This window comes from Schistocerca cancellata, chromosome 4 (assembly GCF_023864275.1).
Source record: "Schistocerca cancellata isolate TAMUIC-IGC-003103 chromosome 4, iqSchCanc2.1, whole genome shotgun sequence".
Taxonomy (NCBI): Eukaryota; Metazoa; Arthropoda; class Insecta; order Orthoptera; family Acrididae; genus Schistocerca; species Schistocerca cancellata.
Genome location: NC_064629.1, coordinates 872,843,472 through 872,859,607, shown reverse-complemented (window position 1 = coordinate 872,859,607; position 16,136 = coordinate 872,843,472). Strand labels below are relative to the sequence as shown.

The 16,136-nt window shown below is 36.6% G+C and overlaps 1 protein-coding gene across 2 annotated transcripts in view; it reads left to right on the top strand.

Annotated features, from left to right (window-relative positions):
* LOC126185022 (protein Daple) overlaps positions 1-13,605 on the top strand; it is a 199,706-nt gene extending 186,101 nt beyond the window's left edge. For both annotated transcript variants that reach the window (XM_049927747.1, XM_049927746.1), the window contains 2 exons: positions 7,112-7,197; positions 13,327-13,605. In XM_049927747.1, the coding sequence (XP_049783704.1) occupies positions 7,112-7,197; positions 13,327-13,525 (285 nt within the window). In that variant the 3' untranslated portion in view covers positions 13,526-13,605. The remainder of the gene's footprint in view (positions 1-7,111; positions 7,198-13,326) is intronic.
* The last annotated feature ends 2,531 nt before the right edge of the window (positions 13,606-16,136 follow it).

Genomic DNA, 16,136 nt, shown 5'->3' with positions numbered 1-16,136 from the left:
GTGACCTTTTGGAATGCCTCCCATATGTCGTTGCGGATTGCAGCAAGCTTTTAATCAAATTGCATGCATATGGAGTGTCTCCCCTTAGTTATGCAACTGGAATCATGATTTACAATCAGCAAGGTACCAGTTTGTAGTAATTGATGGGAAATCTTCCAGTGAAACAGAAGTGATTTCTAGGATTCCCCAAGGAAGTGTTATAGGGCCTCTGTTCTCATAATCTATATAAATAATTTAGGTGGCAATATGGGCAGTCCTCTTAGATTGTCTATAGATGATACTATTGTTTACTGTCTAGTAAAGTCAGCAGAAGAGCAAAACCAATTGCAAAATGATTCATTAGGAAATGGTCCAATCTGACATGTTGAAACCTGCCCTTAAATTTTTTATACATGAAGAATACACTGAAAGAAATAAAATTTTAATATTTTAGGTGTTAAGATACATTATTAGTAGTTTTTTAAAAATAATTTTGAAAATCATCAGATTCATTGTTCACAAGGCGGCTGGAGAAATGTACACTCCTACCATAGCTGTAACAGACAGAACATGTGCACACGGCAGGCACATGCCTTTGGTTGACAGCACATTGGTAAACAGTCAACACAGCACAATACAATTATAATTTGTAAAGGGAATTTCAGTTTCCATTGATTGATCCTCTGACACAGTTGTTCACAACTACTATTCACTTATTTAATATGCGTAATAATTAGCAGTTGCCTTTATGGTATTGCTAAATGTTAACAATGGAAATAAAACTGAATTAATGTTCTTTGTGGTTCTTCATATATTATTGCTGTCTTTGTGCAGGTTCCAGAGTTCCACAGTAATGGGAAATCCAATTAATGTTTTCGACCTTACAGAGATGAAATATGAAGAACATGGTCCACAATCAAAATCACCTATTCTCCTGAAGACCTACATATGTATGTTATGTATAAATTAATTTTTTGGGCATTAATTCAAATGATGTAGATATTTTGTTAGATGTTGTGAAAACATTAGAAGAAATAAGAAATACCTGTGATTAATCTGTGAATTGTGAATCTAACACTGATTATTGTGTTAAATAAAGTCCAGAACAAATATACAGTACCTTCCTAGCCCAAAGAAAACATGTATAGCAATAGCATGCAGTGACATAAAAGTTGTAAATTTTTTTGTTAAATGACAGAGCAAGAAAATGCTTAAAGTTAAGCATTTTGCAGAACTACTTTTGTGTCATATACTCTGAACATGAATTATATAAATGAAAAGATGATTTACATGAAGTATGAATATTCACCAAAATGAAATTGCAAAAATGTGAAAGAAAAACTATTCAAAAGACTTAGGGTTGCTCTTGAGAGTCAGTGGACCATTACCGAGGGAGATCTACCAGACTGGGCACATTACTGGTTTCCAGGCTTCTTTGACCTAGTGAAACAGATTCAGAAAATTATATGGAAAAGGAGGTTGCAAATTAAGATGTTCACATCAAATAAATGTATAAAAGGGATGTCATTAATATGTAATACCACAGAGAAATTTGTAGTTGATGTGAAGACAAAGCAATTTGTTACACCCTAAAGTGCTCTATGTAGTCTTATCATTCAGGATTTATGCAAGAACTGCATGTGGACTGCACTTTATCATTTCTAATGAGAAAGACGGAGTCACTTGTGCAGACAGTGAATGCTGAGACATACTCGTATACAACAATGCCAGTGATAAGTATCAGTGGATTACTGTTTCTGCAGCTTTATATCTGTTTTCAAGACCCTGAAGGCAAATTAGGACCAAGAATTAAAAAGAAAAAGATCTGTTTAACTGCAAAAATATTGTAATCAACGTAGAAAAATCCAGATAGTGGGAGAGAATAATTTGAATATTACATCTGAAACGTCTTGTTATCAGTTGCAGAAAAGGATTCATTGCTTTTGTTGGATCTGGGCCTGGACATAATGATACCTCTGTCCTTATGAGGATGACAAAAAAATTGTTAATATAATTTAGATTCCACCTGAAACTAATAGTCTGATTGAGCCTCTTGATAAATAAATTCTTTGACAGTGTAAAGCATTTTTGAGAAAATTGTTGGACAATATAATTTCCAATAGCTCTTTGTCATTTCAGGTTTATCAATGGAACAGTATTGTTTATTTTCAGTCATTTGCGCAGTCAGTTTGCATCACTACATTTTACGAGTTTGATCAAGTGTACTTGGTACAAAGTGCAGTGTGCAGAACATCGGTGATAACCATTTCTTACTTCATCCCAATTCTGTCTTAACAAAACTAATTATTACTGTGTAATGCCTGAATGCTCTAATTTTTCTTGTATCACACGTGACTGAAGTAAGGAAAATGTTTGTTTTTGTTGTCTGATAGACACTTCACATTTTTGTGATGACTGCAGTGAATGAACAGGTCTCAGTTGATGGAAGTCGTCTGTAATGCAACATTATACGCTGCCTTGATTTCCTTTCCTGTGCTAGTCACTTGTATAATAATTGCATCTGCAACAGTTTAGCTGTCAATGTGAACAGCAAGTTATCTAAATAACTGCTTGAAATTCTTGTGTGTGCACTTCGGGGTTTGCGCTGTGCAGAGCTATGTTCTCTTGCCATGGCTGCATCTGGTTATTTGCCAGTTAGCACTCTAGGCAGGAAGGGCTGTACAAACCATTGCTGTAAGTGGTTTCTCATGTGGCAAAAATAAGGAACTTTAACATTCTTTAATGCTTTTTTCCTTAGCAGCTAAAATTTTGACAATGCATTTCTTGTAGTGTAAATTTCAGGATAGGCAGGATAGGTTTCAACACAGTGGATTGGACCATTTCTTTGTTAGGCAAGATATTTGTATTGTGTCAAAAATGGCAGTTGACCCTAAATAATGAAAAGTGTGAAGTTGCCCACATGAGTACTAAAATGAATCCATTAAATTTCATTTACACACTAAATATCACAAATTTAAAGGTTATCAATTAAATTAAATACTGAAGGATTACAATTACAAACAACTTAAATTAGTACCATCACATAGAAAGTGTTGTAGGGAATGTGAACCAAAGACTGGATTTTGTTAGTAAAGCAGTTAAAAGGTGCGCCAGATGTACTAAAGAGACTGCCTACACTACACTTGTCTGTCCTCTTCTGGAGTATTATTGTGTTGCAGTATGGGCTCCATACCAGATAGCATTGACAGAGAACATCAAAAAGAAGGGTAGCAAGGTTTGTATTATCGTGAAATGGGGTGAGAGTATGACATGTCGGATAACTAATTTAGGATGGCAATTGTTAAAACAAAGGCATCTTCGTTTGCTGCAAATTTTTCATGAAATTTCAGTCAGGAACTTTATCTTGTGAATGCAAAAATATTTTGTCAAGTAGCACCCACATAGGGAGAAGTTACCACTGTAAAAAAATAAGAGAAATGAGGGCTCACATAGAAAGATTTACATGTTCATTTTTCCCACATGCTATTCAAGAATTAAATGTTTGAAAAATGGTCTGAAAGTGATTCTGTGAACCTTCCGCCAGGTGTTTAATTATGAATCACATAGTAGTCATAAAGATATAGATGTAAATGAACCATAAACAAGTTTCCATTTGAGGGTGCTATGCAGGTACTCCTGGCTGTACTGCAGATTTTTACGTATACCTTCCTCTCAGAGTTGGTAGTGATTGCAGGTGGCAAGGTATGGGATACACATCTGCTCATCGTGAGGAATCTGGACAGATAGGAATACAGTGGTATATATACTCATGTTTGAATGTCATCACTGACTGCTTGATTTATTACTGATGTCACGTGATAGTGCAGCATTTTCATGTGTTGTTAACAACGATAGTTTCCATGTTTCTGTAGGGCCTGCCCAGCTTTAGGTTAACTTCTGCTGTTGGTTCTTCATGTAGATTCTACATCACATGAAATACACTCTAAGTGGGGAAAAAATATGCACCATAAAGGAATTATCTGAATGGGATAGAAATCAGTAGAAGTGACGTACGTGTACAGAAAAAAATTATGACAATTTCAGAAAGATTGGATCATGTATTCAAGAGAAAGAGATTCGCAAATTGAACAAGTCAATAACACGTTCGTTTACCTCTGCCCCTTATACAAGCAGTTATTCAGCTTCGGATAGCATTGTAAGATGTCCTCCTTAAGAATATTGTGCCAAATTCTGCCCAGTTAGCATATTAGATGATCAAAATCTCAAACTGGTTGGAGGGCCCTGCCCGTACGAAATTTGAAGTGAGACTCATCACTGAAGACAATTCTACTCCAGTCAATGAGGTTCCAAGCCGAAGATGTGTCTGGAGCTGTACTGGATAGTGGTGCAATGCCAAACTGACTCTTGCCTGCCATACGGCCTGACAACCAGGAGAAATGGTCTGCACTGCCATTTCTTTTCATAGCAGGACCCCTTTGGTTGTTATCTGCGGCACTCTTACAGCCCAGCAGTAACTCAATGATAGTCTATGCCCCATTTTGTTGCCTTCCATGGCAAGCCATCTTGGCCTTACATTTCAACAAGACAATGCCTGCCCGCACATGACGAAAGTTTCCACTTCTTGTCTTCATGCTTGCCAAACGCTGCTTTGCCCAGCAAGGTTGCTGGATCTCTTTCTCTCTGACATCATATCAGGTACCTTGCATTTTTCAGTGTACACATAAATATTTTTGTGTAGCAATTAAAGAATGACAGTGCATGTGAATACTTAACTGATTTATAATATAACAATTGTAATAAGAAAAGCTTTCCATGAAGAGGGAAAAAATTAGATAAGAAGATAAGAGTTAAAACTTCCCTGAGGCATTGGGGAACAAATTTGAGACTATAGATAATGATGTATATCGACCAAGTAAAGGCAAACCTGACATCATTCAACAAGAAAGAAACCATTAGGGCATTTTTGAAACATGATTTAAGCAAAACTTCTCCGATGTTGAGGGGCAAGTTATTCCATAGTTGAGTATTTGCAACACAGATCAACTTGAGATAAGTATTTACGATGTGAGAGGACAGGAAAAATAATTTTTAATGTAGGGATGAAATGTCTCATGGGTGGTGTTGATGTGGGAATTGTATACTATGATTTGTGAGGAATCAATGGAGCAAACAAGATATGTACTAATCAGACCTCTGGTGTCACTCAACGAGGAAACTTCTCCATGGGAAGGGCTAAGAAGAATTTAGAAAGAGATCTTGGTAACTGGAGCTGTTGTTAATGAGGTCTTGTAGAATTTTACAGTAATCAATCATGGCAATAATAGACCCTGAACCATTTTTCGTTTGATGTCACTGATATTCATACTTTATTAGTTAAATGACATTGTGGAACCATGTCCGAAGCCTTCTGAAGTAAAGACTCATGACACAGATCTGTTCACCTGTATCTGTAACAAGGAAACTGACTTATCTCAAGAAGCTGTCGTATTCATTGATAGTTATTTCGCTGTTTTAAAGTTACACAAAATACATAGCTGAGTGATCTACAATAAACAGTGGCTTGAAGCTCTGCTTTATAGGCAGTAAAGGTACAGTGCATTTACTGAACTATCTTACTTAATTTCCTGTTCTATTTGCATTTGTGCAATAAGGAAAGTGTAGTAGTATGGTCTTCATCAGTGGAAGTGTTCTAACAGCATTCATTTTACTATCTTCTGTTTTGATACACATTTGGTTAACAAAGACTTAAAAAGATGATCCAAGTCTGCTGACTGTTTTTACACATGATGAAAACTTCTTGCAACTGTTTGATTGCTATAAGTATGTGTGTAACTTGGCCCTAAAATTGGGAAAGACTTTTTGCTCAACTTGTCTCACAACTATTTCAGTTTCATTTAATTTCTGAATTTCTGCAGTATTTTCATTTAAAATACACCATCCTCCTTGTAGTAAGCAGTTTTTTTATGGTATTTCCATGCCACATTGAATATCTACACTATTTCACACCTGGGACCCTTCAGAATTTTCATTGCAGCTGAATGCATGCAATTAAATACGTAGGTAATTTCACTGGATGTGTTCAGATTTTTTAGCTGGGAAAAGAATTGACTTTCTTTCATTATAAGTTTTCCAGCTTTGGTAGTCTCAATAGACAGCACCTGAATCTGATTGCTAATCCCCTTGTTGACACTCATTATGTTTATTCTTTCTGGTTATGAAAGTGGTTGTGTCCCAAATGTTTGGCTGAAGTATTTCTTCAAATTATCTGTACAATAAATCTTTTTGATTGATTTTAGATTATCCTTATCTCTGATGCTGAAGCATAACTCTCTTAGTAAATTGCTGGAAACTTGAAATCTTTCAATGTTTTCATTGTGTGATTGGGAAACCTGCATGTTATATTCTTCAGATAGTCACAGAAAAGATCTTCTGTTTTGACTGTAAAAGCATATAGCTGATAGGAACACGAAGTATATGTCTCAATCCACTGTTGACAGTAAAATGTTTTATATTACAAATTTGTATTGATATTGGAAATATTGTTGAATTTTTTGAAAATGAAATAATACCTCACTGGGTATCTGATATGCTTTTCTGATAAATTTCTACTGAGCACTGTTACTTCTGAGTTCTGTACCTATAGTGAAATTGCCATTGACACATGTGACAATCTGTGGGACCATACAATATAGGATTCAACTGTTTTCATGTGCAAAATGAATATTTTCTTTGGTTTTTATCCAACTTTGAGGGTCATCATTTTTTTTCTGCTGCATAAAATGTGAAGTAACAAAGTTTCTTTATGAGGTGGTCTACAAAGTGACACTGATCATTGTTGTAAAACAGACTAATTACTCTGCAAGTGTTATACATATGCTGCTTAAGTACTTGTTTCTGATGTTTTGTGCACACCTGACCTGTGAAGAGATCCTGGAGTCCTCTGTAGAGTAGAGGATGACAATCAGTTCAGGATATGATGCTACAATGTGTAACATTAAACATGCAGGAAGCAGTCAGCAAACACTTTTATACTTTCCTCATTGTAACAATTTTGTAGAGGTACTAATGGTGACAGTAAATATTTGCTAAATCTTCTACATGTTTTAATATTATAATCATAAATGTAGTGTTTTAAATACTGTGTGATACTGAAAAACAATGTGTGTACCAGGATCAGGCACCAGATGAGGGAGTGACTTTCAACAACAGTATGACATCAGACAATGTGTGTCCAACCACTCCACAGCAGGATCCCAGGTAATGATTTTCTTCTTTAGCATACAATGTTTGCTATTATTTACTATGCATCACTGTGGCATTTATTTGTGCTTATCAGATTTTAAAATTCTGTGCTGCATAGGGACTTCAGAAAGTAAGTTACACGTGTTGTCCCATGCTAAGACTACTGTGCACCAAGAGTACATGTTCTGGGTATTCTGCAGACCCTGTGGTACGGGTAACAAGTGAATCATAGTGTGGGAGTGAAATGGTGCAGCAACTGGAAATGTATTCCAAAATTGAAGTAAGATTCACTATAAAATTATGGTGTTGTATGGACCAAATGTAATGTTGTGTGCAGCTATAGTAAAATGGTGTCAACAATTTCACTAAAGCTCCTCAATTGTAGGTGATGGTAATTTGCCAAACAGTGCAGATCTTGCACCATGCAATTTCCATGTTTCCAGAAGACTGAGATAACTTCTGGGGAGAAAGAGATTTTTCAGTGATAAGGACATCCATACAGCAGTTCTTGAAAGGCTCTGCCATCAAGGAATTGATTGGTTGCTAGGATGTTCTGACTAGTGGCTTGACTGTCTTGAAAAATAGTGTCATGTATGTGTGTGACTTAGTGTAGCGCAGCATTCAGTAAAAGTTACTTGACCTGCCATAATAATTTAGAAGTTGCTTTTTGAAGGACAGACAGAAAAAGTATGGCAGGGAACTATAATTCATCATAATTCAGCCACTTAGCACCAAATATTCATAAATTATACACACAAACCTTCATCTAGTTAGTTATCCAACTGAGAAAAGGTGACCTGTGTTAGTGTTTAATCCGAAACATGTTTTGTTCATGGCAAATCTCCACATCATGAGGAGGTGATTGCTAGGTTAAAAAACAGAGATGAAATTCTGTGGTCTGACTGGGATTTGATCCTGCCATTTTTTGTTACCAATCTCGCACTTTACTGCTAGACTACCAAACCCAACTTTGATCTTGCTCTGGGAAAATGTGACCTATAGTTTAATATGGAATCCGAACCATGTTTCGCTTCAATGTCCACATCATTGAGAGGTGAATTTCAGGATAAAAGACTGAAAAATCCTTGGTCCAACTGGGATTTAATTCCATGACCTTTCTTTCGCCATTCAGGCATGTGCTAGACCCCCAGGCATGACAAGGATTCTGCTCAAGCTTGTCTGCTGTCTGGAGTTGTTGGCAGCTGTACTGGTAGATGGCAATGCCATTGTTTTAATAGGAACAGTGGACTTGAATTCATCGCATTTCTTCCAGTTTCAATGAAATATGTATGAATTATGTGAACAAACCTTCCTTGTGAGTTAATCCATCTATCTGTCAAAACCGAATCAAATCCCTACTGTAGTTCCTGAGACCAGCCCATACATACAAATAGAAGTGACTAGGGACTTCAATTTATGTATGCAGAGGAAAGAAGACAGAGAGAAAATTTTTACGATTTCATCAGATAAGAAAATACCTAGCCAGTTGTTTGCATACATATAGAAAAATAAAGTAATTTTACAGATTTCTCTTCTACAAGTGAGTCCTCATCATTAAAGGTGCAATTCCCTCTTCTGTGTTTGTCCACCAAATGTTCAAGCCACAAAATTCATGATTGTAGTGTGATTTTTTTAATAACTGTGAAATAAGTGTCATTTGGTAGAAATATTTGACTTCTTGTCATGTATCACTGCTCGAAACTCTTTGCCCTTTTGCTAACAAGGTAACATTTTACCACAGCTATTCTACAATTACTGCGTTGTCCACCACAGCTGTCCATTCCAAGATTATACACATATACACTGCAGTATTATTCCAGTTTTGCTGAATTGTCTGGACTGTTTTCTCCAAGTAGAAACTGAAAATAAGTGCTTCCTGCGAAGTTTCAGTTCTGAGGCTCTCTTTTTCTTGCTCTGCCTTCTGCAGACACAGTTCATTGGCAGTTTTCAGTCTTTCCCTTTGTCCTTCATTTGCAATCCGGTTCAATTTAATCACATGTTTGGCAGATGACTTTTTGGAGTATGAAAAGGCAGATTAAAATCTCAATTAAAAATTGCCTGAAGACCCATTCCTTAATGAGCTGCAGTTCTCTTCTTGCCTGCAAAACTCCATTGTTTAATTTGGAAGATTAATATCTTTTGTAGTCAGCCATATGCTGGTTTCCATTTTAATGACTCAAGTGTGTGGAAAATGAAGTTTTGTCTGATTTGTCATTTTATATATAGTTGAGATACCCACTTCAATGCCATTTTGCTGCTTCACCAACAGAAGTTGAGAATCCTGTTGAGCCAATTTCTACTGATTTGTAACATGTGTAAAAAGAAAGACTTGCAAACCATAATAGCCACATCTTTTGAATGTATTATGAACATACAAGTTGTTGTTTTCTATCTAAAATGTTTGAGTAGGTCTTCTGTCTGATTCTCGTACGAGTTGCCACTTCCTTCCTCTGAAAAGAGCAGCCAGTGAAATAATTTTCTGCTTTCCCACAGCCCAAAATAATCTTTGCTGCCTATGTATAATAAAAATCGAACTTAATAGTAAAGTGATTCCTGTACTTATGACTGGACATCCCATAAAGTCAATTTTTTCTGACGCATCAGCCACATTTAAGTGTATAAGCCTTTCTCGAATTCTTGAACAACTATATTCCATAAAATGGGGTGAATAGCAATGGAACTTCCAAAAACATTCAATGCTATCATATCGGGAGACAAATGGGAACATCATTCAAATATTTGTTTGTTTAGATTGTTAGTGATCCAATCTAACAAGGAAATTATAAATTTCAAAGTTGATGACACTGTCAGTTGTGTTTTGTTCATTGTATTGCAAATATTTGATGCTGTGCTAAATTTGCTTACTTCGAACTTAATTTGTAATTACGAATCTAAAGTGTATTGCTTTGATTTAAATGCATGGTAAGCAATTTTGGAATCCCGTTCCATTAACCGAAAGATCATCTATGAAGTATTCTTTAGTTTGGCTTGTCTTTTGGCTAATTGAAAATGTAGGGTGTGTTTCGAAATTTGTGGGGTGAATAGAAACATTAATCATCAATATTTCTTCAGAAAAAATGCCAAGAATTTGATGGAAATGTTCTCAGCCTAGGAGATAATGCTGTGATTAAAGTATATGGAAAAAGCAAGCAATCATTTAGATTGTATATATTTAAAATTTGTTATTTAGAAGGCAAAGGTTATGTGGATGTTTTTTTGGATGGGAAAATTGGCCAATTAAACACATTTATTTTAACAGCCGATGAGTCACTTTATAGTCAAGATGTTTTTCAAAAGCTCTTTGCTACTTTTGGGGGCTTGGCTTTTAGTTTCAAAGACATCATTTTTAAACATGATGTCAGTGACTTGATACATTAAAAAACAAATCGAGTTCATCAATGAAAAAGTTGCAATAAAATAATTAGAGTTATAGCATTTTTTATATTTATGTTGTATAGAACTTTTTTGAACCAGGTTAATTTTGTTTCTTATTCTCCTAAATCCAAAACCAGTGTTGAAATGTCCCTATTTGCCCCAAATACCAATAAATAGAAAAATAATAATAGGTTAATGCTGCTGTTTCTATTCACCCTGCAGCAAGGGTGAATAGAAACACCAAGTTTTTATTTTTTTATGTTGAAGAGCATGAGCTAGGTCCAAAATCCAATTATAAGTTTAAGGATTAGCCACAAGACTTATAATCCCATACAATTTTAATTTTCATATTTCTTTTAAAAATTACCAATTTTTTTCTTTTGATGTTGAAAACTGTTTCTATTCACCCCATGTGACAGCATATTTTCCATTTTCTGCCTAGTGGTGCTTTCTACTGGCTTAGTATTATCTCAGTCATCTGTGACAAAAGAGGAAAGTCATAGCAGTGCCATTATTTTTACACAAATGATGCATGGATTTTAAACAGAACTGTCGGAATCATTCATGAAAGTACCAATTTCTGTGATGTATCCGAGAAATGCTGCTTGGGAAACACTTATTGCTGGCAATTCACTAGCACAGTTTAAACACATTTTTAGATATTTCAGTATCACTGTGACTTTCTACAGGGTTGTACACTGTAACATTGTTCTTCCAGTATGAGGCAGTGTGCCCTGTCCCACTACATGTAAATTTTAAATTAAAAAAAAAAAAAAAAAAAAATGGAATCTACCAACATGTAATGCAGTGTTGTGGTTTCACCTACTTTTATTATCTCCAGAATTATTGTAAAAGTGGAACTCCAAATCACAGTCAACCACATTCAACACTCATTATATATGGCTCATTATATTACCAAACAATGACTTGTTTTTTAGAAACACACAAATCTTTTAACAGATGGACACACCCCAGGACGTGGTCTGTTATTCCCCTGACTGTTCTCTCTCTCAGTTGCAGGAAGCAATGCATAACTTAAGGTACGTTTACATGAGCCATAAGAATTGTATATTACTGACAGTATAAACTGACATTGTTGTCTGGCAACATTGTGGCCACGTGAATTGCCACCACGTGTACTACAGCATGACTGGCCACTATTGCCCACCAATGTTTGTGGCAACACATTTCCAGGCCAGAAGATTTTACAAGGAGCCACACTAATGCCACAAAATGGGCTAGTGAGAGTGCGGCTCTCCTACTTTTACATCACACAAGAAATCAAGTTAGAAAGAACAAGAGAAGTCATGTGTCATGAATACATTCTTTTTTAAGTAAGCGGAATGCTTCTAAAAATTTAACCAGTGAACGAGAATATTGAAACTTAATTTTGAATTTTTCATACAAGAAATTTGTCCAAGAATTGCTAAAATCAATACAAATACAGGAGAGTGTATACTGTTACAACACAACTGGAAAGTGTATACTGTTACAACACAACTGGCCATCGCCCTTCAGTTTATAGCTACTGGCAATTTGCTCAGAAGTTTAATGTACCGTAGCTCTTTAAATTTTACTATTCATCAGTAAGCCCCATGGTACTGGAAGTACGCATTGCTTTGGTAGAAGGACTGAAAGATATCATTAAGGGGAGTTGGGAATAAGCATACAATACTTTTTGTTTACAAGCACAAACCACTGTTTGCACTATCAATTCCTACTTCAGGTACGTCTCGAGATAGTGTGAAGCTCATGACATCAAATGCAGACCATATGGGTGAAGGGCCACCTGCACGTCTAGTGTTTCTGTGCGATGTTTTTGCTTTTCATCTGGCATAAGATTGAAGACTTTGGAATTCTTTGTATGCTTTATCAAGCGTGATTCCGAGATATCAGTAACAGTGTGCCAGTTGCTTTTTTTCAAATAGAGATCCTTGTATAGGCTACAGTAATTTCAATGTCCCATAGCTCTGGTCATAGGTTAATAGCATTTATAAAATCCATAGTAGTCTTGTTTGTCCACTTCTCCATTGCTGTACACAACAAACAACTAGAATATGTGGCTATATGTGAGAGAAGTAGGAAACAAAGACGAGAACAATAGGGAAATATTTACAGGAGGGATAGAGACAGATACTGCCCTGCAATACGAAATATCCTTCACACTTGGTGAACAACACTGGCAATCCCTTGGCAGTATGTCAGGGTCTACCTGTAACAACCTGCAGTGTACCTGTAACAGTCTGCAGTGTCAGCAATATTTCCCAGCAATTCCACAAAACTGCCATCTATTGCAGTAATATTGATGGCAATACTTTTGCCACCCTGTATTGCTGTAAAATATATGGCCCATCTAGACACACCTTTAAAAATGGCACAAATGGACATGTCCAGTTTTTTACTCAAGTGCAGTACGTGTACATGTACAAATAATTTGTGTTTGGAAATTAGAAAATCATCCATGTTGCACATGAATGAGCACATTGAATTGGTTTTGGATCTAACATTACATGGAAACTGCACATTTGGGACTACAACACAGGGGTAACTTCATGCAGTTGGCAGTCACCAAACACAGATTGGAACTAGGAGCACAAGACACCAAGGAGAAAGTGTAATTATTGCTGATTCACTGGAATATTCTTTGCTCGAAAATGTAAATAGACTCTGGTAATTAGATACTGTTTGATTGGAATACATGTTTAATCAACTGAGTGAGATTCGTAATATTATTTTTCTTCATAAAATATTATATTTGATTCTTTACAGGTCGGTGTTAGTCTACAACAGAATTTCTACTGTGATTGGAGCTCCTGAAGATATAACAAAAGTTGGAAGTACAAGGGAATTTCCTAGCCCAAGTCACAGTAGTTCAACACCATACAAGCCTGATGACAGCAAAAGAGCAGGCAGCAAAGGCAAAGGAAATGCAGAGAACTCCACATGGTATGAATATGGATGTGTCTGAAAACATTTATTTGATGTGAAATTTGTAAGTTCCAGAACTGTACCTTGACGTGTGCTATGAATAGCAAACAATAACACAAAGTAACTGTATTTTATTTCTTCGTTCATCTGGTTCCCACAAGAGAGACAGACAGAGAGAGAGAGAGAGAGAGAGAGAGAGAGAGAGAGAGAGAGAGAGAGAGTTTTATGTATTCATGTTCAGAAACATGAATGGGTACAGGCATACACATGCCCACAACAACAAAATGTGTAGCTATGACTGTTCACATTAGGACCATCTTTCTGAAGGATGTACAGAATAAAATGATTTCCCAACAAAGTGGAGGTATTGTGAGGGAAATGTACATGGAAACCTCTATATAACGTTTTTCAAGGGACCACAAATTCTGAACATTGTATACAGGAAAACATTATAAAGAGGAAGGCTTCCAAATAATAGTTATAGGGCATTACTGAAGATCGAGATACCACTAATCAGCTTTGACAAATGGTGCCATAGATGACATTTTAAATTTTCACAACACTGTAATATGATATTCATTGCAAATGGTCAATGTATCAAATGATTAGTTTCTTGTAATTAAAACATGGGGCCTGGTAGGTGGATGGGTGAAAGTAAATGACGCCAAAAAGATCGCAAGCAGAATGTGCGTCACATGTCATATGACCAGGTTCTGCCGCTGACATGTGAAACTCGCTGAGTGCAGGCTTTCCGAGTCGGTGCAAACTGTGAATCCACAGAATGGAAAACGATGTGTCTACATCCAGTCACTTAAACATTATAAAGAGGTAAATAATTGACCAGGGCTCCAAAAATATGAGCATTACATGGAGGAAATTGTAATATAGAGCAAACACAGTAAAGAGGAAAATGTAACATTGTTTATATGGGCGTTTAGTCGGGACCGAAAAAAAAAAAAACAGGTGTAACATAGAGGAAAACATTATATGGAGGAACGTTATAAAGAGGTTTCACTGTAATTAGAGGAACAGTGGTTTACCCTCTATCATAAGCCACTGCCTGCAACAATATAGGGGTTATGCATAATTCAACAGTGTAATTTTTCCACATGAGTCTGTTACAGTCCACCCATGACAAACTGTATGTATGAAGCTCCTCCAGAGAAAATTTGAGCTGCTTGTTAGTAACAGTTGAAAAGGCATTCTACACAGATATTTGGCAATTTTTACCTAAAGTTGAAAAAAATTACTTCATTACTAGGCACTGGAAAATGTAGCATCTATTTTTGGCAAAATTTAAATGTAGTTGTGGCAAAATTTTCATCTATATATTTTTTGTTTGTAAATTATTAGCAGTACATTTTTAAAAGTTTGGCACATAACATGCGTGAAGATGAATCCTTAGTGCTTTGAATTTGACTGTTAAAAAAATGTTGATTAGGGAGCTTTTTCACTGGAATGTTTGCTTTCACAAAAACTTACTTAGTGTTTTTACTGAAATTGTTTTTTGCTTGCTTTCTTCCTTTGGATCTATTTAAGCTTTCAACAAATGATTGTTACAGTTGAGAAGCAGTAGCATTTACCTGCCTGCGAACAAAGTGCTTCTCTTATTTGAGATATTTCATGACATTATTTTTCTTTTCCAAATCAATTCAGTAATTAAAAAATCTGCAGAAAATTGATTTCTAACTTTTAAGGACATTCCTAGCCATGTGACTCGTGCTTGACAACACTACAGATACAGTTTACAAGAGATAACCAAAAATAACTCTACTGACACTTTCGGGGAAGACTTTCAGTGTGGTTGAGGTACATTGACAGGTTTTGTTTCCCACTTGCTGTAGTGCAGAGAGCAGACACTATAAACTGACAGTCAGTGAAAAAACTATAATTTTTACTGCCAGACGGGAGAGGAGCAGTGCAAGGAAACAAGCTGTGCCACTGCCACCTTGCAGCCCAGCCGGCCTACACTTGTGTTATGTATGTGGTCCGAGGATTGGGTGTCGCTTGTGTCATACACCTGTGCGCAAGACTTCCACACTCCTAAAAATCCCTAGGTCGACTGTTTCTGATGTGATAGTGAAGTAGAAATGTGAAGGTACATGTACAGCACAAAAGCATACAGGCCATCCTCGGCTGTTGACTGACAGAAACCGCTGACAGTTGAAGAGCGTCGTAATGTGTAATAGGTAGACATCTATCCAGACCACCACACTGGAATTCCAGACTGCATCAGGATCCACTGCAAGTACTATGACAGTATGGTCGCACGGCTGCTCATAAGCCACACATCATGCCAATAAGTGCCAAACGACACCTCGCTTGATGTAAGGAGTGTAAACATTGGACGATTGAACTGTGGAAAAATGTTGTGCGGAGTGACAAATCATGGTACAAGGTGTGGCGATCCGACAGCAGGGTTTAGGTATGAAGAGTGCCCGGTGAATGTCATCTGACAGTGTGTTAGTTGGGTTGGGTTGGGTTGTCTGGGGGAGGAGACCAGACAGTAAGGTCATTGGTCTCATTGGATTAAGGAAGGATGGGGAAGGAAGTCGGCTGTGCCCTTTCAAAGGAACCATCCCGGCATTTGTCTGGAGCAATTTAGGGAAATCACGGAAAACCTAAGTCAGGATGGCTGGACATGGGGTTGA